Source organism: Microchirus variegatus (genome assembly GCF_963457635.1).
Source record: "Microchirus variegatus genome assembly, chromosome: 12".
NCBI lineage: Eukaryota > Metazoa > Chordata > Actinopteri > Pleuronectiformes > Soleidae > Microchirus > Microchirus variegatus.
In genome coordinates, this window is record NC_139813.1 from 6228705 (window position 1) to 6251867 (window position 23163).

General features: G+C 39.7%; 1 protein-coding gene across 2 annotated transcripts in view; it reads right to left on the minus strand.

Moving 5' to 3' along the window:
* Positions 1 to 257: 257 nt before the first annotated feature.
* The window catches only part of cnih3 (cornichon family AMPA receptor auxiliary protein 3), a gene marked incomplete at both ends in the record, with an annotated part of 92981 nt that continues 70075 nt past the window's right edge, over positions 258 to 23163 (minus strand). Inside the window, 3 exons of one of the 2 annotated variants that reach the window (XM_083899052.1) lie at positions 258 to 285; positions 9489 to 9632; positions 19528 to 19640. In XM_083899052.1, the coding sequence (XP_083755178.1) occupies positions 258 to 285; positions 9489 to 9632; positions 19528 to 19640 (285 nt within the window). Of the gene's footprint in view, positions 286 to 8866; positions 8895 to 9488; positions 9633 to 19527; positions 19641 to 23163 lie in introns of those variants that run through there. The other variant, XM_083899053.1, reaches the window with a different exon arrangement.

The following is a 23163-nucleotide window of genomic DNA, read 5'->3' on the forward strand; positions in this document are numbered from 1 at the left end:
TGACTAATCACACTGTAAACAGCAGATTTAGCCTTTAGTTTTTATACAGAGAAGAGCATAAAATATGTCCTTTCTTCTTTGGGGCGGAGAGGGAGAGAAGGAAGCAGTGAATAAGCTTCAGCCACGATGCATTGTGTTCAGTGCTCCGTGTCTCTCTTATCTTCTTTACATTTACATTTCCTGTCATATTTAATTCTAGCATGACACAAAGGGGCAGTCTGTGTATCCAGAGCTATTTCACTGCTGTATAAAATCAGTTATGAGGTAACCAAGGAGTAGATCATACTGCAACACAAGAGAAGAAGAGAGAGAAGGAAGTGAGTTGAGAGAGAAGGTGACAGAAAAGTGACATAATTCTAACAATTAATCTAAAGGCCTGTTTAAGTCAATGCTATACAGCTTTCAATATCTTTTTGCCTCTGTGTTCAACATTTCATTGATCCATAGTTGGTTTTCTTGGTGACTGATCTCAAGTGCTGCCTCAGCTGCTTGCAGAATAAATAGGGAGTCGCTCTGTTGTCTACTTAGCTTCATCTCTGACTTATTTATCTTTGTATCTGGCAGAAAACGTTAATATGTGACATTCATTTTGAAACCTCTCTTGTCACAATCTACATTATTCTTTTGCTTTGTCACCGAGATGCTGTGTCAGGGATCCTGCTGTTAACCTCAATGCTCCACATCGGTCATGGTTCAATAATATTTGGTGGTGTTAAAATGAGACACAATCGTCATCCTTGTCAAACCACCAAAGCTGGCGCTAACCCTGTGCAATGAACTATCCTCTTGCTCTGGTCAGCAAATTAGATCTAGTATGACTTAATAGCTTAGGTTGGCTAATTGTGGTAAACAGGCTAAAGCAGTAAAACTGACATATTGTGCGTCGCTTTGTTTCAGCATCTGTTTGTGTTCAAGTTCACACAGAACACATCTGTGTCTACACAGATGTCCAGTGTAGTGCAAACAGAATCATACCCTCATCTGCTGCCTGTGCAGAGGTACAGCTGTGTCCACACTAACGCATTCAAGCACTGTGTGGAAAAAAAAAAAAGAGGCAGCCTCTTTACTCATCTGAGTGGGAGCTCACACAACGGGGCAGCATGAGAAATAACTGTTGTCATTATAATATCACAAGTGACCTTAATAATTCTAGATCCACTACTCTGTGTGGGGCCTACTGTAATTAATGCTCCAAACTATGCTGCAAATTTCAGCTGCTACATGTAAAAAATTATCCATTGTCAATTATTAAACATGTTTTCACCTTGTTTTCTTTTACATCCTCAGCAGTGTTGGGTCTAAAGGCATAACAGTTGGAAGCTACATAGTGATATACTGTGTGGCTAAGGTGCTATGAGTGTAGCCAGCGCATAATACTAGGGACTGAAATCCATGTGACATCTTAAAATGCTACATATTTTTTTACAAAACTTAAAGATGTATTTCTCATCAAAGATGAGGGATCAAGTTGTATGCAGAGAAAACAAATAATGAAATTATTATAACCAATCAAAAACGGGAGCAATGCATGTTCCTGACAACTATTCACAGGAGAAAACTACATGAAAATGATCATTGTTTATTTATGTTTAATGAGAAGTGTTGTCATCAGACCTAAAGCTTTGCTTTACCCGTGTTAACATTTTTGTTAATAGCTGTAATTTTGTCATTTCAAAATCACACTGCTGTTAGATCTTATAGTCATGTAAACCTGAATCTGTACCAAACTTATTATTTTATTTTATTTTATTTTACTTTAGAAGGGAAATATTAATCATTGGAAAATGATATGGCAGACCTGTTAAAGTACTGTTTTTAAATATAGAAAACTACAATGAAATGATGATTTAACATAAAAAAAAAAACACTAAGCAACAATCCTTCCTGGCATGTTTGTGCTGATTTCATATTTCATTAAACAGCTGCTTAAAACCACTGAATGGAAAATAAATTAATAAAGCAAATCCTGATGAGTATCGTATAATGCAATGACCATGTGTAAAATAAGCTGTTAAAATACAACATAGATGAAAAGTGCATGATGATTCCAGCAACATGATGTTTTTTTTTTTCACACATATTAAGTCTACATAAGATTTAAACCTGGAAAAAAATGGGTTAATTAGGAATCCCATGAACAGCAACAGCAGCAAGTAATCACACATTGCGGAAGTCTGTACTTGTTTCACAGATCTGTGACTTTACAAGAACAGATTTGCATCTCATTGACAGCAACTCTTGATCCCACGGTTATGAATTCACTGTGAGCTGAGCAAAAACAGAGTGGGATTTAATCATTTCTCCTTTAAAACCTCTTTTTTGTTGTCGTTTTCATGAGCAGCTTTGTATCATTCAGAATTCAAATGAAGCAGATTCTCATTAGTACGACCTCATTGTCTTACCTGTGTGGATGTAATGAAAGCAAATTGTCAAACTAAGTAACAACACGTAATGATAATAAAGAGTGATTCTTGTCTTTAAATGTGATAAAATGCTATTTGGATTGACCAACGTTATAATGTTGATGATTTAAAGTTGCTTGTTTGTATGCTGTAGTATCGGAAATGCTTTATTAATTAAACGGCCTGGAGTCAGTGGTTCATGCTTTAAATGCTGAGCTGCTCATCACAGATAATGTCGCTAAGCAAAAGCTAACATGCTCCCATTTCTGTATGTCAGGTATATGGTGACAACTATGTGCCTTGGGAGTGTGTCGTGTTTGTATGCTGCATGTGTTCGGCCGCTCTGGGTCAAAGTTCAGCACTTCTGTGTCCTAAACTGCATCGTTATTGTTTGAAACTTGTAGCTGTTGAAATTCCAGCTCCTTCACTGTCCCAGCCTTATTAAATGTCAGCTATATAAAAAATAATTGGTACTGGGCAACACAGCCAAAATGTTTATTACAATAAAACATTTCCCAGTAATAAATGTCAGAGTTAAATATTGTTTCTTCCTCCTAAGAGTGAACATTGAAGAAGGCAGTTAACTGTTGGTTGTAAACGTCTTTATAGTCACATGAAGAAAATCTCCAAATCAGAAGTGCAATTTATAAACATATTAATGTTTTTTGAATTGCTTTTTCTGAAAATGATATCAGTTTTGTTGGCCACCCTTAAATATGAAAGCCTGAAATAAAAACTATCATTCAACGCTGTGCTGTTTCCATTTATAGATAATTGAGCAATATAAACTTAGTTCTTTGAATGCTCAAAGTGCAGCTGTGCAAGCGCTAGCAGTCATGAGACCAGGAACCATATCGTGAATGTAGCCAATGTGCAATTAAGTCCCACTGTCATTAAAGCAAATGTGAGGTGAATTAGTGCTGAATGCAGGCTCCTCACATGACACCTTACTACACATGAACAACATGTGCTAATGAGGTAACATCCTGTTGCTAATTGTAGTGCAGCATCGCCTGTTCACTGCAACAATACTACTTTATAGTAGAACGTCAGCAGGCTCCTGATTCTCTTCACATATGTGATTATTATTTTGGGGAAAGTAAATGCATTAAATTTGCTATTCACATATTCAGAGTTGTTACACTAAGGGCCAATTCCTATCTTAACCCTCAAGCTCAACCCTTAATCTTAACTGGCCCTCAAAACCAAGTGTTAGAAATGGGACACCCCTTAAATGCAGATACGTCTTCAGACTGTAGGGGGCAGAATAACGCGAAAGCTGCGTCCAGTCTGTCAACTCCAAAAAAGAAGAAGAAGAACACATTTACGTCACGATTATTTATTACGATCCGTTTGTCAGTCAAGTTATTAGGTTGTCAGTTAGTTATAAGATGATACTCATACAAATACCACAACCACAGACATATTCAGCTGACAGTTACCACACACCACGACTTATTGAAAAGTAAACCATAGCAAACGATCGCGTGTCCGCACCGGCCGACAAAAGATCGTAAAATAAAAATAAATGTTACGCAACAATGACGTCAGTTATCCATAATATGGGCCTAAACTAAGATGATACAATGGTTTTCATAATTTTTATGTCTCTATTGACAAAGAAAATACTTAATTTGTAGTGTACTCGTTTCGCTGCTTTCAACGCCATCTTTGTTATGTGAAAACACACAAAGCATTCTCGGTAGCCCTTGCTCCCAAGGGTGGTCTCGGAAAATCTCAATATTGAGGGCGTTACAGCCCTTAAACTTGTCCCTCAACTTCATTTTTCTGAGAATCAGGACAGCACTTGCACTAGAGGTAGCGCGCATTTTTGACATTGAGGGTTAAGATTGAGGGTTAAGCAAGGAATTGGAATTCAATTGGAAATACTATCCTTAGTCATCTAATTTGCATTTCTGGCCTTGTTAACAAAAAAATCGTAATGTCATTTGTGTGTCGTGTCCCTCATCTGAAAACGGGCTCAGTCACGCAATACTATTTGAACTGCCTCTGTATATTTAAAAAAAAATGTGTTGTCATTCGGTATCAAAATCTATGAGCTGCCCAAGGTCTAAAAGTGCTCATGATTGGCTGTCACTTGACAGACGTTTCACACAGCTCATTCCCCAAAGAAGTATGCGAGTGTGTGCCCGTCTGTGTTATTTTCGATAGGCTGACGCTGAACACACGGAAGGTTGTTCCATGTTTGACTGAAAGAAGACGACCAGGTCGGCTAAAATGAATACATTTTACAATCATTTGGCATAAATTGTTTGTCTAGTATGGTGTGAGTTGTTTTATGTTCAGATTACCAGGCTAAATTGACGACTATCATATTTTATTTTTCCACTATGGATCTTTTCTTTCAGGGCTGTGTGGATACAGACATTAAGTTGCCAGATACTGCTACTTCCGATGATGTCCCAGATCAGATTTATATCCAATATGTGACCATTTGGCATCTCAAAATCCACATCTGTTTTTTTGCCTTTTAGCATATGCTGAGTGTTGACATCATCAACCTGTGCCATGAAAGTGTTGCTAAATCAAATAACAATAGGGGACATGCTAGGATCGTGGTGGTCGGAGGGGCCGTTCGGCGCACATTGGCAGCCACACTTCCGTCAGTCTGCTCCAGAGCAGCTGTGACTACGCGTAGCTTACCACCACCAGTGAGAATGTGTTCATTAATAATGGGTAATTTGTAAAGCGCGTGGGTGTCTAGAAAAGCGCTCTAGAAATGTAATTATTAATAATAATAATAATACTAATAATAATAATAATAATAATAATAATAATAATAATAATAATGATAATCCATTTGAGAGATCGAAAGCACCCGATCACATGCTAGTGCGTGAAGTCAAGAGAAAATACAGGAATCCTGTGTTTCCTCTTCCAAAAGAATAAAACAGTGATTATAAACCACATTACACACAGAATCAACTGAGGAGAAAAGGGAAAAAAAGAGAGGCTGGAGGGTTAAAGGTCAAAGGTCACATTCAGTGAGGGACTTTGTCAGTCAGGCAGTGAGGCATTATCATCCAGTGTCAGGAAGGGCTATAGCTGAGGAGTGTTACATACATACATGCATACATACATGCATTATATATCATTGTGAATCATAATATGTTTGTACCAGCTTGTAATTCTTGAATTATTTATCTAAATAGTATACAGTACATTAGCATATCCCAGTTTATATGTTTGATTCCCTTTTGATCTTCTTTGCCCCTCCTGTTGCCCACATGGACCATACCAGGAGTTTAGAGTAATTCCATGGGTCATCTGCACTGGATACGCTCCACTGACCAACCACAAAGGATTTTAAATCACCTGTCATCCAGGTGTGTGGAGCCTTAACGCTCAGGCACAGACTTTGTGCATCCCACTGTGCGAAATACAGGGGGGTCTGGGGGGGCTAGACCCTGATTAATATTCAAGACTCCCTGAAAGCCTCAAATGCAACATTTGAGGGGGGTCTAACCATGTTGCAATGTAACTGGAAAACGTTTTTTCCTAAAGATTTCTGTAATTTCCGTTTTTACATATGATCTACATACATGTAAATTATTGTATCTGTAATTTTGGATTTTAATGTTTTAATTAATTGCTTTCCAAATTGTGCTGTGGAAAAGGCCCACACAAGCCCACACCTGACAGGGAAGATGGCCAATACTCCAGGGTTGCACCTGGGGTGGTGACACGGTATTGCACAACAATTGGGAGATGGGACCCCCCCCCCAATTATTAATGGGTATTTCGCACACTGGTGCATGCACCCTAAAGATGCCTCGACGAAAACAGTTTCTTTATAGGTGAATATACTGTAGGTGTGAGGATTTTTGCATCCATGAAGGCTAAGTTCCCAGATGCAGACAAGTGTGCTCGGGTGTGTTTTGTTTCAGGATGCGGTGGAGAATAAAAAGAAGGGTCAGTGTCAAGAGATAGGGCAAGAGAAAATGAAGCATCACAAAGCAGGTTTCAGGCTTCTTCACTTCCAAATCAAACCAGCTTTATATGTTCATGATAACGAATAATTGTGGCACATGGTGGCATATCCCTATATTATAGGGAATCAGTTTATTGTTTCTTCACTGTCTGTCTGTGTGTGCAATAATTAAACCACATTGACAAGTTGTCACCAACATCCTTGGTGGTCAAATTGCTCAGGAGGATATTTCAGACGATTAACGCTTAGATCTGATTGGTCAAGAGTCAAGAATCAAGTATGGCACTATACAACTGTAGCACGGCTTTGGTTCTTATTCCATTACTTCATAGTACCTCTTCAAAGTGGGCTGTGTTGTCATAGCACAGCTGCATGAAAATGCTGTGATGATGTTTTATACGTAAATAGTGACGAGCAAAGCAGTTCTTTTCAGAATACTGAATCATTAGAATCAGATTTTAGACATGTTCCTGCTAAATGTTGGAGATTAACACACTTTTTAGTATCGGCTCAGTTCGCTTGGAGCCTCACCAGAGCAGGTGCTAAGAAAGGTACTATCACTAATGGACAAACAAAGTCACTTTGGAAAAACTATGGAAAAGCACCACTTACATGCACTTTAATATTTTGATGTGCTGGTCATCCATGTTTTTTAAATATATTACAAAGAATAATGTGCTGAAATCGACTTAAAATGATCACAAATCACAATCAAAATATCTGCGCAAAATGTCACCAATTAGGATTTTTCCCCCAATCATGAAGTCTGCAGAAGATTGGTTATGCTACCAAGTTTTTTTTTAGGTGTCTGTACATCTGAAAATCACATCCTGCAGCTTAATTTGGTGTGACTGACATAAGGTTATATGGCAAAATAAGATTGAGATGAAACAGACAACCTGCTGAAATGTCCGGCTCCCAGACTGATGCCATCCTGAAGTCTAGATTATATCTCAGTTATGAATACAAACTGTCCGAACCAATTATCTTGAACTTGATGGATTTTAAAGTGAAAGGGCCATCAACCTGCTTTTGAGTGAAGAACACTGAATACCTCACATCTACTGCTGCGGCTGCTGCTGCTGTCAGTGGTCACTAAAACATCCGATCAATCCAACATGAGCTATAGAGCAGGATAGGATGGAGTGAGATGGAGAAGCAAGATAATTAAATATCATGATGAATGCTCTTGTTTATAGCTGTGGACGGTCACACAAGTAAACAGTTGCTTGATTACTGAATACTTTGACAACTATTTTGATGGGTTTTGAGCAAACACGTTATCAGATTTTTTTTTTAGCTTCTTCCATATGATTTATTTGTTACTCTATGACAAAGAAACAATACAGGAGGGAGTTTCCTCACAGTTTTCTGACGTTTTAGGGACTAAACCACACGTAATTACATATGTAAGTGCATATGTAGTTTGATGAAGACGGTGCACAAATCAGTGCAAAACACAAGTAGGCAAATGCATATAAATATGTTTTGTAGAGGCTTATACAATAAAAGTGTCATGTTTGTTCAACCTTTGTCATAGTGGACACAACTTTATCCACTGACTGATGAGATCACTGGTATGAAAATGGATGAGATGTGAGCATTAATCAATTGGTATAAATTATTTACCCACTATCTTGCAGTTATTTTTTGTCACTTTCATGCCAGGAGGGAGCATGCTGTCATCTAAATGTTTTGTAGCAAAGCATAAACTGTAGCTAACAATAAGAGCTAGAATTTAGGATCTATAACTGACATTTGAAGAACATCATAGCTGTCATCGGAAAGCAAATGCATTAAAAACTGATCGTTTGTTTGCTAAACATTCTAAAAAGACACAATAACATAATAATTAAGAAAATATTATTCAATATGTCCTTCTTTTTTTGCATGTAAACGTCGCTGTGAAATGAGAACTTAACTTATACATCATAATATTAAGCACTGCCATATCTGTAGAACACTATAACAATATATATTTTGAGTACAGACCAAAACTGTCAGGTCTTGATGTTGCTTTTCTACCTGTGTGGTATTGCTGTGATAAACATATTTACAGCATACGATTAACAACATCCTGCAACTTTAAATTTTTTTTTTTAAATAACAATATAATACATAAATAAATACATTTGAAAAAATGCATATCAGCACAGTGGACCGAGCAGCATGTGTTTAAAGTTCAATCAAAGCATTGTCGCACACCCACAAGAGCAACTCCATGTTAAAGTTGCAATCCTTGAATAATTCTTCATCAAAACACATCTTCCTGTGCTATCACTGCTGTTTTTAGCGGTCCACCAAAAACAGATATTGGCTCCACAGAATCACTTGCCATGTATAGGTTGGCTATATGCCATATATCATTGGATAATACTACATGTAACACTGGTGGCCATATGGAGGACAGTTAGGGTAATTCTTTTTCTTCAGTGCTTACGATATCAGCATAAAAGGTAAAAAACAACAACATAAGAAGTGTACCTTTAAGTGTTTCCATTGATATGACCTATTAGAGGGATATATCCAGGTTCCACACACTGCAGCACCCACATGACACATGGAACAGGAATCCGGAGTGATTAATAACAATGTTATTAGACAACATTTAGTGCATTTTTTAAAAAAAACATCAAGCAAAAGCACTGGTTAGCATCACACGCATTCATTAAATGAGCAGTTAAATATCTGTACAAGAAGCAAGGCTCTCCTTCTGCTGTCCATTAGCATGGTGGTGGTGCTTGTCAATGAAGTAAAGAATCAAATTCTCTTAACATCACATGCATTAGCAGTAGTGGCCCTGACTAACTATAAGCCTAACTGACCTACAGTACTCAATGGGAACTTGCATGTGATTGCCAGAGAAATGGTTGCTTTATTCAGTGATTTGCACTCACATCGCTTCATCGAAACTGTGAAATCAAACAATGTGATAGAAACTGTTAGAATCAAATGTGAGTGGTCATTTTCAGTGCCCTTGTTTTAAATCCTCACTGTTTCCCTTCAAAAACGGGTCTAATGCGTGGTTATGTTCAGCTCACGTTGCCCTAAACTCCAGCTGTTGTAATCAGATGAAATGTAAACTCTTTACATGTAATCCAATCATCTCCCACACAATGTGCCCATGCGCTTACCAGTAGAGATAGTAGAAGAAGGAGAGGACGAAGAAGGACAGCTTGCACCAGGCCTCCTTCAGGCAGAACTTGAGCGTGTCGCCGTTCATCACAGACGCTGGGTCGTAAAGCAGCTCCTTGGTGTCCGTTGGGGAATGAAAGTACCTACCACACAAGGCAAAGACCACACCGCGGGTAGTTGACCCGTTCCAGAACCCAGGGGGGAGCGAGGGGGGAGGGAGGGAGGCGGGGCAGATGACGGGAGGAAATAGGAAAGAAGATGGTATGGACAAAGATGGCATGATGAGTTAGGCAGGCACCATCATGCAGCAGGCATGGGTGGAAGAGTAACTCAATATGGTAATTGACTGTTTGCTAAACCTCTTTTGCTGTCTGTCAAGCTTGGGATTTAGGCTGACAAAGGCTTAGAAGCACATCAACATGTGCCACTTCTTGTTCTGCAAACCTTGATTGCATTGCCCTTTGATTTAATGTGGCCCTTCTATCATCATCTAGAACCAGTTTGGCCATTCTCCTCAACGAGGTGTTTTTTTGGAACATTTTCTAGATATCCTAGAAATGTTTGTGTATGAAAATTTTGGATTATCCCTTCTGGCATCAACAACCACGTGGCATGTCATGAATCAACATTCTTCTCCCTTTTAATTTCAGCAGGTGATCTTCAACATGTCACCTTGTATAAATACGGTGACTTGCTGCCATGTGATTGGTGTATTAGATATTTGTATTAAGAAGTTGTTGAAAAGGTAGAAGAAATTACCAGCATCTTGCTTGTTCAGGCTATTCAGTCAAAACCTTTGCCTTGAAACGTGAAGGAAAATGTCTAGATGTTTGTCTTAACCAAAATCATCTTCACAAGAGCTGCCATGTCAACACAATTCATCAGCTGCTAGGGATGTTGACTTTTTAACAACGGCATAGTTAAGCCTCTATGCCTTTAGAATTATGGTTTTAAATTTTGTGTATCACTATATAAGCAACTTTTAAAGGGTTTTCTTTTACAAAGAAGACAGAGTCCTCATTGTAGCACAAATTAGCTTTTGAACTGAAATTATTCAGTAAAAGTTGTCATCGGTTGTCATTTCAGCTGGCTGAACTTGATACACGAGATGGTTTGTTCCACAGAACGGTCTGGAAGCTGCCTTTAATAACACCTGGCCGGTGATTGACTGATCGGTTGGTTTTGGTTGTCGATGCCAGTCTTAAGGAAAATATTAAATAGAGGAAAGGCTTTGGTGCCATTCAGTGTTCTTCTGAAACACATGACTAAACTGATGATAGAGCAGCTCTCCAGGGATGTGGATGGTCCACACTGCTGAGGTTTAATGTCAAGTACATAGAGCTCTGGGAGCTGATGTCATGCAATTCCAGCATGCACATAATGTGAGTATAGAAGATGGATCTATGGGCGAAAGTAAAAAATGTTGGAATATGGTGGGTCTGGAAAAATATCCATTCTTGCCATTTCCATACTTGTGAAAAGCATTATAGGGTCAGATATATTCAGTCTGTCACGTTGCTGGATATATTGCTCTATCCCCATGGGTTTAATGTGTGCGGTGAACTCTGACAGCTTGAAACTGGCACTGGCGACCATTCATTTTGCTTTTCCTGCTAACGTGGCAGTGTAAACAAACTGAGTCATGTGACACCTGGAGCTCTGTGGGTAGGCTGACAAGATTATTGCTTTGCAGCTGTGCAAGGTTGAACATCCACAGGCACCATCTAGGAATGAGCATTTTGATTTGCCGCATAAAAATCACATTACTGTGAATTTTAAATGGTCAATCTTTCACTGTGTGTGTGTGTGTGTTATACTAAAATGAAAAGCTTGACATATGCACCAAAAAGGGAGCAGCAAACACACCACCTGATATGTGAAATAGTGTGTCTCATGTTGTGGCACAAACTGTTAGTTTGTAACAAGATAAACAAAATATGTTTAATATATTGGTAGATAATCAAATATATTTTGACCCAGTTCTGTTGTGTGGTTCTTGGGTTTCTAAATCCTGTCAGCTTAGTTGGTGAATTATAAGAAAAATGATTAAGTCATTTTCACAATGAATTCTATCAGAACATTTTATCCAGAAAAAAAAACAAAAAACATACTAACTAACAAACTGCTGACTGATTTATAACTGAGAAATTCCACCATAGAAGAGACTGTATTTAATATTTCTAGGCGTTTAACATAATCAATATTTGTGCACAAACAATTGTCTGCCTTTCTCTCTTAAGGCTGTGGTATTGGTATCACTATTGGTGATTAAGGGTTGTCTAGGGTTGGATAATTGTTGTCCGTTTCCAGGAGCTTTATATTCCAGTGAGACGCTTCCCTAAGGCTGTTCTAATTATGAAATTGAGTCACTCTAATGATTGCAACTGCTAACTGTTGCCTTGAGAGAAAGCCGTTTGTATGATGGTGCTGAATGACCTCATTGCTGCTTTTATAGGGTGGAAATTCCCTTTAATGGAAAGATTTCTGTCATAATGGATTCACTTTATTAACACAACAGACCACTTGCATTAGGATAGTCAGCTTCAGTTTCAGTGATATAGCCAATATAGCAAATTAATTTTCACATTCAAATGTTCTGGGGCTTGATGGGTAATGAAGTCTGTGAACCAGGAAGCTGCCATCATAATTAATGCATGTAGTTATGTTATGTCATAACCCAGGTGAACAAATGGTTAATGCATGTCCATACTGGATGTTTATTCATGTCCACTGGTCGATATTGAACGTAAAACCATGTACATTCTGTACTCACAAATGAATTACAATGTACATTCAATAATTCATTTTTTTGATGATAAATATGACTCATGCACATGGGAAATAATCATTAATGCATCTTGATGTCGTCCAAGTGACGTGGCAACACTTGTTGTTGTTTCGACATTCACGTGCACAAATGACTTAATGCTGAGGTACAAGAAGGTAACATAAAAACACAATATATGCTACAAAAAACATTTGCCACACTGTTCGCCTGAACAAAGGAACAAGTGACGAGAGGGAACCAAACGTTAGATGAATGAATAAAATCCTCCACAATCAACACAACACACACACACACACACACCCACACACACACACACACACACACACACACACACACACACACACACACACACACACACACACACACACACACACACACACACACACACACACACACACACACACACACACACACACACACACACACACACACACCTTGATAATAAAGTTGGTGACTAAGGGTGCTGTTCACACCTACAGCATTTGGTGGGACGAAACAGTCTAGTTTAACGCATTATGGGTATTAGATACGGGATAACCCTGGCTTTCCACTGGGCGCAACAGTGCCTCCGAACCTCAGCGGAGCTGCCCAGCTTCAATCCCCACCGGGCGCATTACGACTGCGTCAGCACAGCCTTTGCGAGCCAGCCGTATTCACATAAGAAGCCGCGGCTTGCCCGATGGAAACACTCGCATTGATTAGTTACATCACCGCAGAGCTGTTGTGATAATTATATGTTGTGATAAGTATATGTGATTATCATCACTATCCAAAGTAACATCCCTTAGACCGGAGGCCAATGAAGGCACAGCATCATATACGTTCCATTGCCAGCAACCAAGCAGTGCAATGCAATTTGTTTCACAGTCATTCACAATTTTGATCGTCAAAAGTCAGAATGGGTACCAAAATAACAGCTCCATACCATCTGACATGATGACAGAGAGTCAAAGCTTTTCATGTCTCCGTTAGTGTTTACCGTGTCAAGTATTTTCTTGGCAGGTTACAGTACATCGCGCTGGTACGATGTCACACTATTTATTTATTTGACACAGTGGTCTCCTTTGTGCCTAGCCAGATCAGAGTTTAATGGTCCAAACTGTACCAATCGTGAGCTGAAATGCACCACAAAGCCGAGTGGGAAAAGAACTACACCATACAACAATGTACACACATTTTATTGCCATCAAGAAACAATGGCAGGTCCAGCAGATAGAATTGAGTGTAAAATGGCATTGCTATAACCTGGGGGCTGCAAAGAATCTAATCAGGAATGTCCTGACCCTTTCATCTCACACAATACATTCCACCTCATGTTTCTCCATATCCATACCTCTTCTCTCTCTTGAGGCTGATTGACAGTTGACATGGGAAAATGCTGAACACTGCAGCAGAAGTGAATCATTCTGGATCAGGAAATCGCCAAGATACACATTTTCCAGCCATATCTCATGTGTATCTCCTGTTTAGTGAAAACATGGCTACCATTGCTGACGGTAAAAAAAAAAGAAAAAAGAAGAAGAAACAATTCTAAAGACTTTTAGAAAGAGCTGTCCTGATTAAAATGTGCACCAGGTTAAGTGTATGTCATGTCAAGTGTTGCTCACTTTCCTGCACTGAAGTTCAAACATTAGTTGATCATCCACTGCTATTTTGTATTTAGAATGGAATTGGTGCTTGACTTTTCATGGGTACAGTCTTTACGCACCGACTTTCTTCCTGAATGTGTATCTATGAGCAGTGTGTCTCTCCTCTGACAGTCTTATAGTGCTATAGGTCCAGGCTTTTGGTTGTTCAAAACCTGTCCTGGAAACACTTTCAGCATTGGCACAGATTTGTACTTGAGGCCATTCTCATACTGAAAGGTGAACCATTGCCAGTCGCAGGTCACGTGAAGCCTGGAGCAATATTTTCACAAACCTCTTAATCTTGACTACATACTGTATATCCTCAGTTGTGACCAGTCTCTATGTCCCTGAGACATTCTCACTGTATCCCTCTATCCTCTTAGTGTGATGCTTCTCCAGTAGCCCATGAGTTTATCAGGCCAGTTTTCACACTGGATGAGTGTGCAGTGTGTGACAATGGCTGCAGTGCAGATCTGCTTTTGTCTTAGAAAATCCTTAAAAACATACTTTTAAATACTCTTGATTAGTACAGAGGATTGTTTAGACGCCTGGACTCTTCTACAGTGGTATGCAAAAGCTTGGGCATCCCAGTAAATGTTCATGATTTTTCATGAGTTTATATGATTTACAGAAAGTGTGCAATAATTATTTAAACAAAATTAGGCATGTGCATAAATGTAGGCACCCATGTCATTTTATTGATTTCAATACATTTAGCACTAATTATTGGAACTCAAATTTGGTTTGGTAACCTCAGTGACCCTTGACCTCTATACACAGGTGAATCCAATCATGAGAAAGGGTATTTAAGGAGGCCAATTATAAGTGTTTTTCCTCTTTGCATCTTCTCTGAAGAGTGGCAACACGGGAGCGTCAAAACAACTCTCAAATGACTTGAAAACAACGATTGTTCAACATCATGGTTTAAGGCAGTGCTTCTCAATTATTTTCTGTCATGCCCCCCTCAGGATGAAGACAAGATTTTATGCCCTGCCGCTCTCCCCCGCGGCTAGTAGTATAAGTTGTCTATTTTTGTCTATAAAATTGTTATACGTACACCTCTGTATAACATTGTATGCTTATTAACATTAAAGAAAACAAAATATAGATACATTTACACCAAATAATAGCTTTATTAACATTGTTTTTATCTGTCTCATCAATTTGTGGATGTGCAATTACACTTTATTCTAGTACAGCAAAATGGCATGTTCCCGGGGTCATTAATAGGGCTGCGGGATTATGGCAAAAATTATAATCACAATTATTATTATATTGATTGATTTTGAAATCACGATTCATAAACATGATTATTCATTGATTCCGGAACTTGAGTATTTATTGAACCACCAAAACTCAACTTTAAATATATATAAAATACTTAAAAGAACAGCCAGAAATACATTAGTCACAAGTAAACAAGTACAGTAATAAAAATAACAACAGTAAATTAAAATAATGATAGCAATAGAAAGAATAAATAATAATAAATAACTAATCTACTTGCACTGCTGCACAACTTGCAAAAAACTGAAATAACACAGGCAAAATCAATCTTCTTTTTCAAAAAACAAAATGGTGCCATACTCCCTCAGCCCATCTTTTGCAACTTCGGCACAACATTTATCAGACAGGGCTGCAACTCTGTTTAAATATTAACATGACTGCAACACGTGAGGGCAACACGTGACGCTTGTCCAAAGTCTTAGCAAATGTCTTGAATCCTGGGTTGCTTGCTTATTGTACTGACGCTTATATGTCCTTCGCTTACATAAATGTCACAGCCTCTGCTATCTCCTGAGGTCTGCGGGACATGGTGGGATATTATGGGGCGGCATTGTAAAGTGTCCTTAATAAAGGACTGTGTTGCGGTGGCACTGGCTGACTAGCTTTATCGCCTGGTCATAGACCACTTTATGACTGAACTTTAAGTGACTGAATAAGTTGGTCATGTTGCCTTGGGGAGCAGACACAACAGCGCAAGAAACTTTGCAAACAATTTCCTTGTGCTCGACATCCGTCAAATTGAAGCCAACATGTTGTCCTACCTTTCTTTGCAACCAAAGGCTGCCTTTCTGCCATGTTTTCAATTGCTCGCTCCTCAGAAAGCTATCTCAGAGATTTAAGCTCTCAGTTTCAACTATGAGGAACATTGTGAGGAATTGGAGGACATCAGGCACAGTTCTAGTTAAGGCCCGAAGTGGCAGACCAGACAAGCAGAGGCGAAGGATGGTGAGAACAGTCACAGTCAACCCACAGACCAGCTCCAAAGACCTACATCATCATCTTGCTGCAGATGGTGTCACTGTGCATCGTCCAACTATTCAGCGCACTTTACACAAGGAGATGCTGTATGGAAGAGTAATGCAGAAAAAGCCTTTTCTCTGCACCTGCCAAAAACAGTGTGGCTTGAGGTATGCTAAAACACATTTGGACAAGCCAGCTTCATTTTGAAATAAGGTGCTGTGGACTGATAAAACTAAAATAGAGTTATTTGGGCAAAACAAGGGGCGTTATGCATGGTGGAAAAAGAACACAGCATTCCTAGAAAAACAATTGCTACCTAAAGTAAAATTTGGTGGCGTTTCCATCATGCTGTGGGGCTGTGAGACCAGTGCAGGGACTGAAGTTGTGCCGGGGCTCGACCCTAAACACTTTTCAAAATCTACTAAGTCATTCATGCAGAGGAACAAATACAATGTTCTGGAATAGCCATCTCAGTCCCAGACCTGAATATTATTGAAAATTTGTGGTGTGATTTAAAGCGGGCTGTCCATGCTCGGAAACTATCAATCCAGACTCCAGACAAATGGGAATCTATAGGAAGCGTTTAGAGGCTGTTATTTCTGCAAAAGGAGGATGCACAAAATATTGAGTTAATTTTTCTTTTTTGGTGCCTACATATATGCACATGCCTCATTTTGTTTAAATAATTATTTCACATTTTCTGTAAATCATATAAACTTTATTTCACTTCTCAAATATCACTGTGTTTGTCTCCTATATGATATATTTAACTGACATTTCTTATTCAAACAACCAATGATTTATAAAGGAAAATCATGAACATGTACAGGGGTGCCCGCGCTTTTGCATAGCGCTGTATATGAAGCTGTGCATCAATCAATGTGTCATGCACATATTTTACAAGTCCTGGGTTTCACCACAAACTTGTATGAAGAAAACGTGCGTCCAGTTGCTACTGCTACTTTCAGTTCACAATGGCTACAAGGAATTGGGCATGTAACCGGATTGTCCCCGGTTTAAATTCTGTGATGGGTCAAGGTCTATGGTGCCCTTTGAGGAAGGAACCCAACCCCCTATTGCTGCCCAGACACAGATAAGCTCCTGGCTTGTGTATGTTAACTATGCAGAATATAAATCACTATCACTAATTCAAAATCGAATCTGTCCATGTGCCCATGGGATGCATCTGAAACAACTTCTTCTTCTTGAGGGATGGACCTTTTAATTTTTTTTCCATGAGCCAGACATGTTCCCCACATTTTCAAAGTCTCTCTGTCGCTTATGTCACAAGCACAACACGTCCTGCACTTGTTCAAAAGTAAACACACTCCAGGTTTTTTCCGTTCCCTGAATTCATTCATTAAAACACAGCGAGAGCTACAGCAGCTACGCTGCTTGTGTGAGAAGAATTTGTTGTTCCTGTCAACTTATTGTCTCATCACGGCAGATAATCCTGGCTTCCATGCTCTCAGACTGCCAGTGAGTCATTTACAATGAGCCGTAATGATAACATCCTTCAATACAAGTTTGTAATGACAAGCTCGCGGAAATCAGTGATACCTGTGAGAATCTTGCTGCCGAAAACATCAACAAGTGAAGCTACGTGTGTTCACATTCATACACACAAAGCTATTTGTTTCAGTGATACATAGACACTGCATGTATCCATGAACTGTGTGTTCATATTGCTCCAATAACAGCGCCTCCTTCTCTCACTCCCCTCTGTATCACCTTGTCTATATTACATCTCTCTGCTATCACTCATTCTTCTCCTCTCTGGCCTCACATCCCTACCTCCTGCTACTCCCTCCATCACCATCCACCCTCCTCCACCTCTCTTATGCTCTCTACCTGTTCTTTGCCTTCTCATCTCATCACTCGTTCTCTCTCAGCTGTGTGGGACGCACTATCTGTAGCTGCTGGGCATCTGGCACAGTCTCCGATTAATGAGACGGCAAGATGTTTTTTTTTTTTTTTCTTTCTTTGGCTGTCCTCTCCTCTTCTCTGTGCTCACTCTCTTACTTCAACCAGCTGAGCACATCAGCGTAAACCAATCAGGCTGCTAGCAGTCTCTAACTAACCCACAACCGGCAGTAAGAGCAGCAACAAAGACAAAAACAGACACTGAAGGAGCAGCAAAGGAAATCTGAAGATCACTGAGTGGTATCTACTTTTTAAGACACAGATTTCTTTCAGTCTATTAGAGTGTCTGTCCTCAGAAATGCTGCACATCCCCAAGATGCAATTAAAGGTGTGAATCGACTCATGAATTGTCACTTACAACCCCCGATAAAATGTAAGCCAGCTCCTTAACCTCCGGTCAGTCATCATGAAGGGGAAACTTGGAGTTTTTATGGTACATTTGCATTGTTTTTATTAGTTGTTTTAGTAGTTAGCCCTGAGGGATTCAACATGGCCTAAAATTAAAAGGTGTTTAAATTTTAGTGTCATGGAGGTGCAACAGCAGAGCACTGCTGCATCCGTCTGTGAACAGCCTCTACTAAATTCTATAATTTGTCCCTGAATAGTCTTGGTAACTTCTACAGACAGAAGAATGTCTCTGCATTGTTGGCTGATAGCTTAGCAGAAATAGTTGGGCTGGATTATTGAAACCTATAAGGATACTGCATATTGTCAGTGGGGCTACATCATGGTGTGAAAAAAGGTCAGCTGAAGAGTCCGGACAAACTGTGCTCATCACAACTTCTGTGTTTTCTGCTGTGGTCATTTTGATAGATACTTTATTTAAGTTCAATAGTTCCTTTCTCTGTAAAGGTTCATACGTTTAATGATGACATGAGAGCATGACTATAGTTTAGGGATTTCATTTTAGCAGTGGATATAAATAATGAGGTGTAAAATCATGTAATAAGAATTTAATTATTTGCATCAACTCTTCAGCCACCTACACACTTGGGGACTTAATACAACATACGAGAGTCTCCACTGATAAGAACTGGAACTGTTGCAATGCTTTATTAATTAAGTACAGTCAGAGAACAACTGATACTAACCAGGTTCATTCTTGTTTTGATTTTCCCTTGTGGCTCATATGAGAATTCTAGTTATTACATATCATCTGGGTGATGTTTATTTTTTCTTCATCACAAACTTTTCTTATGATTTTATAATGATATCAACATAAAGTAAAACCTGAGCCTTCACCAACCACAACATCTGAGTCCTAAACTTAACCAGTTCCTCAGAACTCCAGGTTCCGGTCTCCATGAGGACTTCTGGTCCTGATGAGGTGAGTGTTTATAGCAGATAGGTAACAAACACACACACACACACACACACACACACACACACACACACACACACACACACACACACACACACACATATGGCTGCCATGATAGATTGGATAGTTACCTCCATGTGTTGTAGAAGAGCAGTGGGATGTTGAGACCCACAGTTAGCCACTCCTGTGCACAGAGGAACATGATGCAGAAGAGAACATGGATGGAATACTCTGGTAGCACCAACTACAAGAGAAAAATACAGAGCAAGAAGAAGAAGAGAAGGATTAGATCTGGAGTAGTCTTCATGTCACCAGACAAAGTGTTATGTCAAAACTGGGGAATCACCATCCACAAGGGCAGACTCAATCCTGGTCTTGGGGACCCACTGCCATGTCTGTTTTAGATGTTTCCCTGCTCACACCTGATTCAAATGGTCAGCTCATGAACAAGCTCTACAAAAGCCTGGTAACAACCCTATCATGTGAATCAGATGTTTTGGAGCAGGAGATTGTACATGGCAATGGGTGCCTGGACCAGGATTGGGAAACCATAGGCAATGGCAATGGCAATAGCAATTCTTCAGAAATAAGCTTGACCTGGAAATAGTTCCCTGGGTTAAAGGGACTTAAGTAAAGACAAAGGTTACCAGAAGAATGTTGTCTTAATCGACATTCATTCCCAGGTTAAATAACACTGCAATGCATGCAGTTTAATCAGTTAATTTTGATTGGCATTCGTGGTAGTGCAAGGCCTGGATGAATGCATTAATTTCCAATTTTGGTACTGGTGAATCATTGTCCTTGGTCAGCAGGTACTGTCACTGATATGAATACATGATATGAATCACTCATAGTGTGCTGAAGGGTAGAATGCACATAATCAGCACAATATTTGTATTAGTGACCTTGACTTCTATGCTTGTAGAACTTTCTAGCATGTGCAGTGGGAAATCAAAGGGTGATTGTCATCAAAGCAGTGAGCTTTGTTGACCAAAGCACTTCTTGTATATAGCTAATGCTTTTATTTGTTTGTCATCATCTGCAACTGATCATCAGCACGCGTATGCTTTGTTGGTTTACAACCTATTAAATAGTGTATTACGTTGTGTGTAGAATAAAACCTCTTAAAGACACTCCAGCTGTCCACCGTACTTGTTCTGATCGCCCTTCCCAGAGGGTAGTTTATTGAGTTGTTAGAAGCAGCCAGTAAAATTCTGGACAATGCTGGTGCCCTCTCCAATTTTACTGTTTATTCCTGAGACAGGAATACACACAATATCATCCTATTTTCACTACAGACAAGACCAAATGACCTCTGCAACTGGGCACAGGCCTACAACTTATATTGGTATTGGATGTAGACCCAAGCACCCTGAATTTTTCGACATATTGGATATCGGCAAAAAGTAATATTGTGCATCCCTTCTTTTTCTCCAAATACTTTTACTCTGTAGGTCAATGCAGATATAACTTAAACTGGAACTGTCAATGAAAGGGCAGTTTCTAAACAGATTCCTTTATAATTGTAATCCCCATAGGCAAAACATAACACATCAAGCATCATTAACATTTCAATACTAAGCCTAAACCTAATTTTAGACATTGAAATCTGTCTATCTGCATGCATTCCAAATGGATAATGCCTCCATCTAGGTTATGGAGAGCTTAGGCAGCACACATTGATGACAGGTTGCTATCATTATCACATTATATACATTAAGGCAAGACCACCTACTAACATACAGTGAGGATACAAATATATGTAAAGATCCCTCTCACAAATCAAAACAAATCTGCCTCAACATCACTGCAGCAGTGAAACTTTAATTTCCCAATCATTAGGGGACCAAACAACAAAGCAATGTCAGTGACTCACTCCTGAAAACAATGGAACAAATTAAAGGGATGTTAATATTGGACATCAAATCAAAAGGTGGGGGAAAAAATGTATGTAAAAAGTGTAATGCTTGCTTAATGTGAAAGTAGGCAATTACAGTTAGTGTTCACATCGATGTCATTGCCATTTAGGTGCTATAAAGGAATTACAAGTATATAAACAGCTTTTTACCTTATTCAATCGGCTTCAGGAGCCACAGAGAATATCTGACTGCTTTGCCTCTAGCTGTGGGCTAAAGCGCAGCCAGAAAAAAAAATGGTGACCACCCTGAACATGACGTACTTTCTTTGTATTCAATCCAAAAATATGCAGATAAAAATAATAATAATCATAAGCTGCACTGTTTCCCTGACACACAGTCGTAACCATGGTCACTGATTAATTTCCCTTGATAACCCAAGTGTAGCCTAATACACATAACCATATAAACATATAAAATAAGAAAGTTCAGCCATTAAACAACAGAGTATGATTCTAACCCAATACTGTAAATAATAATATAGATAAGCTATACGATTCTGTGAGCAATATGTTGTAGCTGTGCACCATCTGCTGAGTTGGGGAAGACAGAGGGGAAAAGTAATGGAGTGTATCATGTTCTCATTTGCTGCAAAGTTACTGATATAATTAAAATAATTAAATCAAAGTTAATCGTGGAGACTATAGCGCAGAGCAACTGAAATGACAGCTTTACCAGTGGATCTAACTGAAGCTACAGTATTTTGTTGCACACATCGTGCTGTCAGCTCTCGCTACTTTTTAGCTCTTGTTCGATAAAAACTTGTACTTTTAAATTTTTTCCCTACTTTCTTTTTTGGGTGCTTCATTATTTAATTGCGGGCATCAGCGCTTCTTAGCATGTTAGCGCTCCGCGTTACAGCTGTGCTGCCGGAGGAGCGACCCGATGTCCCCGTGGGCTGGAGCCCAGCGCCGGGCGAGAAGGAGATGCTTCAGCCCGGTTCTCCTGTCCATTATTTTGGGTAAGATATCTCCCAAATAAGTAGCATCATGCTGTTCACACGGTAACCGCGCTGGACGCTGGACACATCACTAATAAAGAACAACACTGCTGTAAGGTCTTGGATCTGTTAGTGGTTCACATGAGACCTAACTATCTGCCGCAGGATTTTTCGCATGTTATTGTGGTAGCTGCGTATGTTCCCCCCTCTGCTAACGCTGGTGCAGCCTATGATGCTCTGTACGCAGTGGTGAGCAGGCTGCAGACACAGCATCCACAGGCTCTCCTCCTGATCTCTAGGGATTTTAATCATGCCTCTCCTTCCTCCTCTCTGCCTACACTCTCTCAGTATGTCACCTGCCACACCAGAGACAATAAAATACTGGACCTTTCCTATGCCAACACCAAGGAGGCATACAGCTCATCCCCCCTCCACCCCTCGGAAGATCTGATCACAACCTGGTTCATCTACTTCCTTTGTACAAACCTCTGGTACACAGACAGCCAGCTGTGACCCACACAGTGAAAGCCTGGTCTGAGGAGACTGATGAGGCTCTGATGGACTGTTTTGAGTCTACTGTGTGGGAAGAACTCCCTGTGAGGGACATGGGGAGGACATCGACAGTCTCACACACATAATAACAGACTGCATCAACTTCTGTGTAGAGAGCACTGTACCCACCAGGAGAGTATGGCGTTTCTCTAACAACAAACCCTGGGTTAATCCTGACATAAAGGCTCTCATTAAGGAGAAAAGGAGAGCTTTTAGGTCAGGAAACAAGGAGGAGCTAACGACGGTACAGAATGAGCTGAGGAGAAAGATCAGGGAGGGGAAGGACAGCTACAGGAGGAAGATGGAGGATCGGCTGCAGCAGAATAATGTCAGTGGAGTCTGGAGAGGCCTGAAAACCA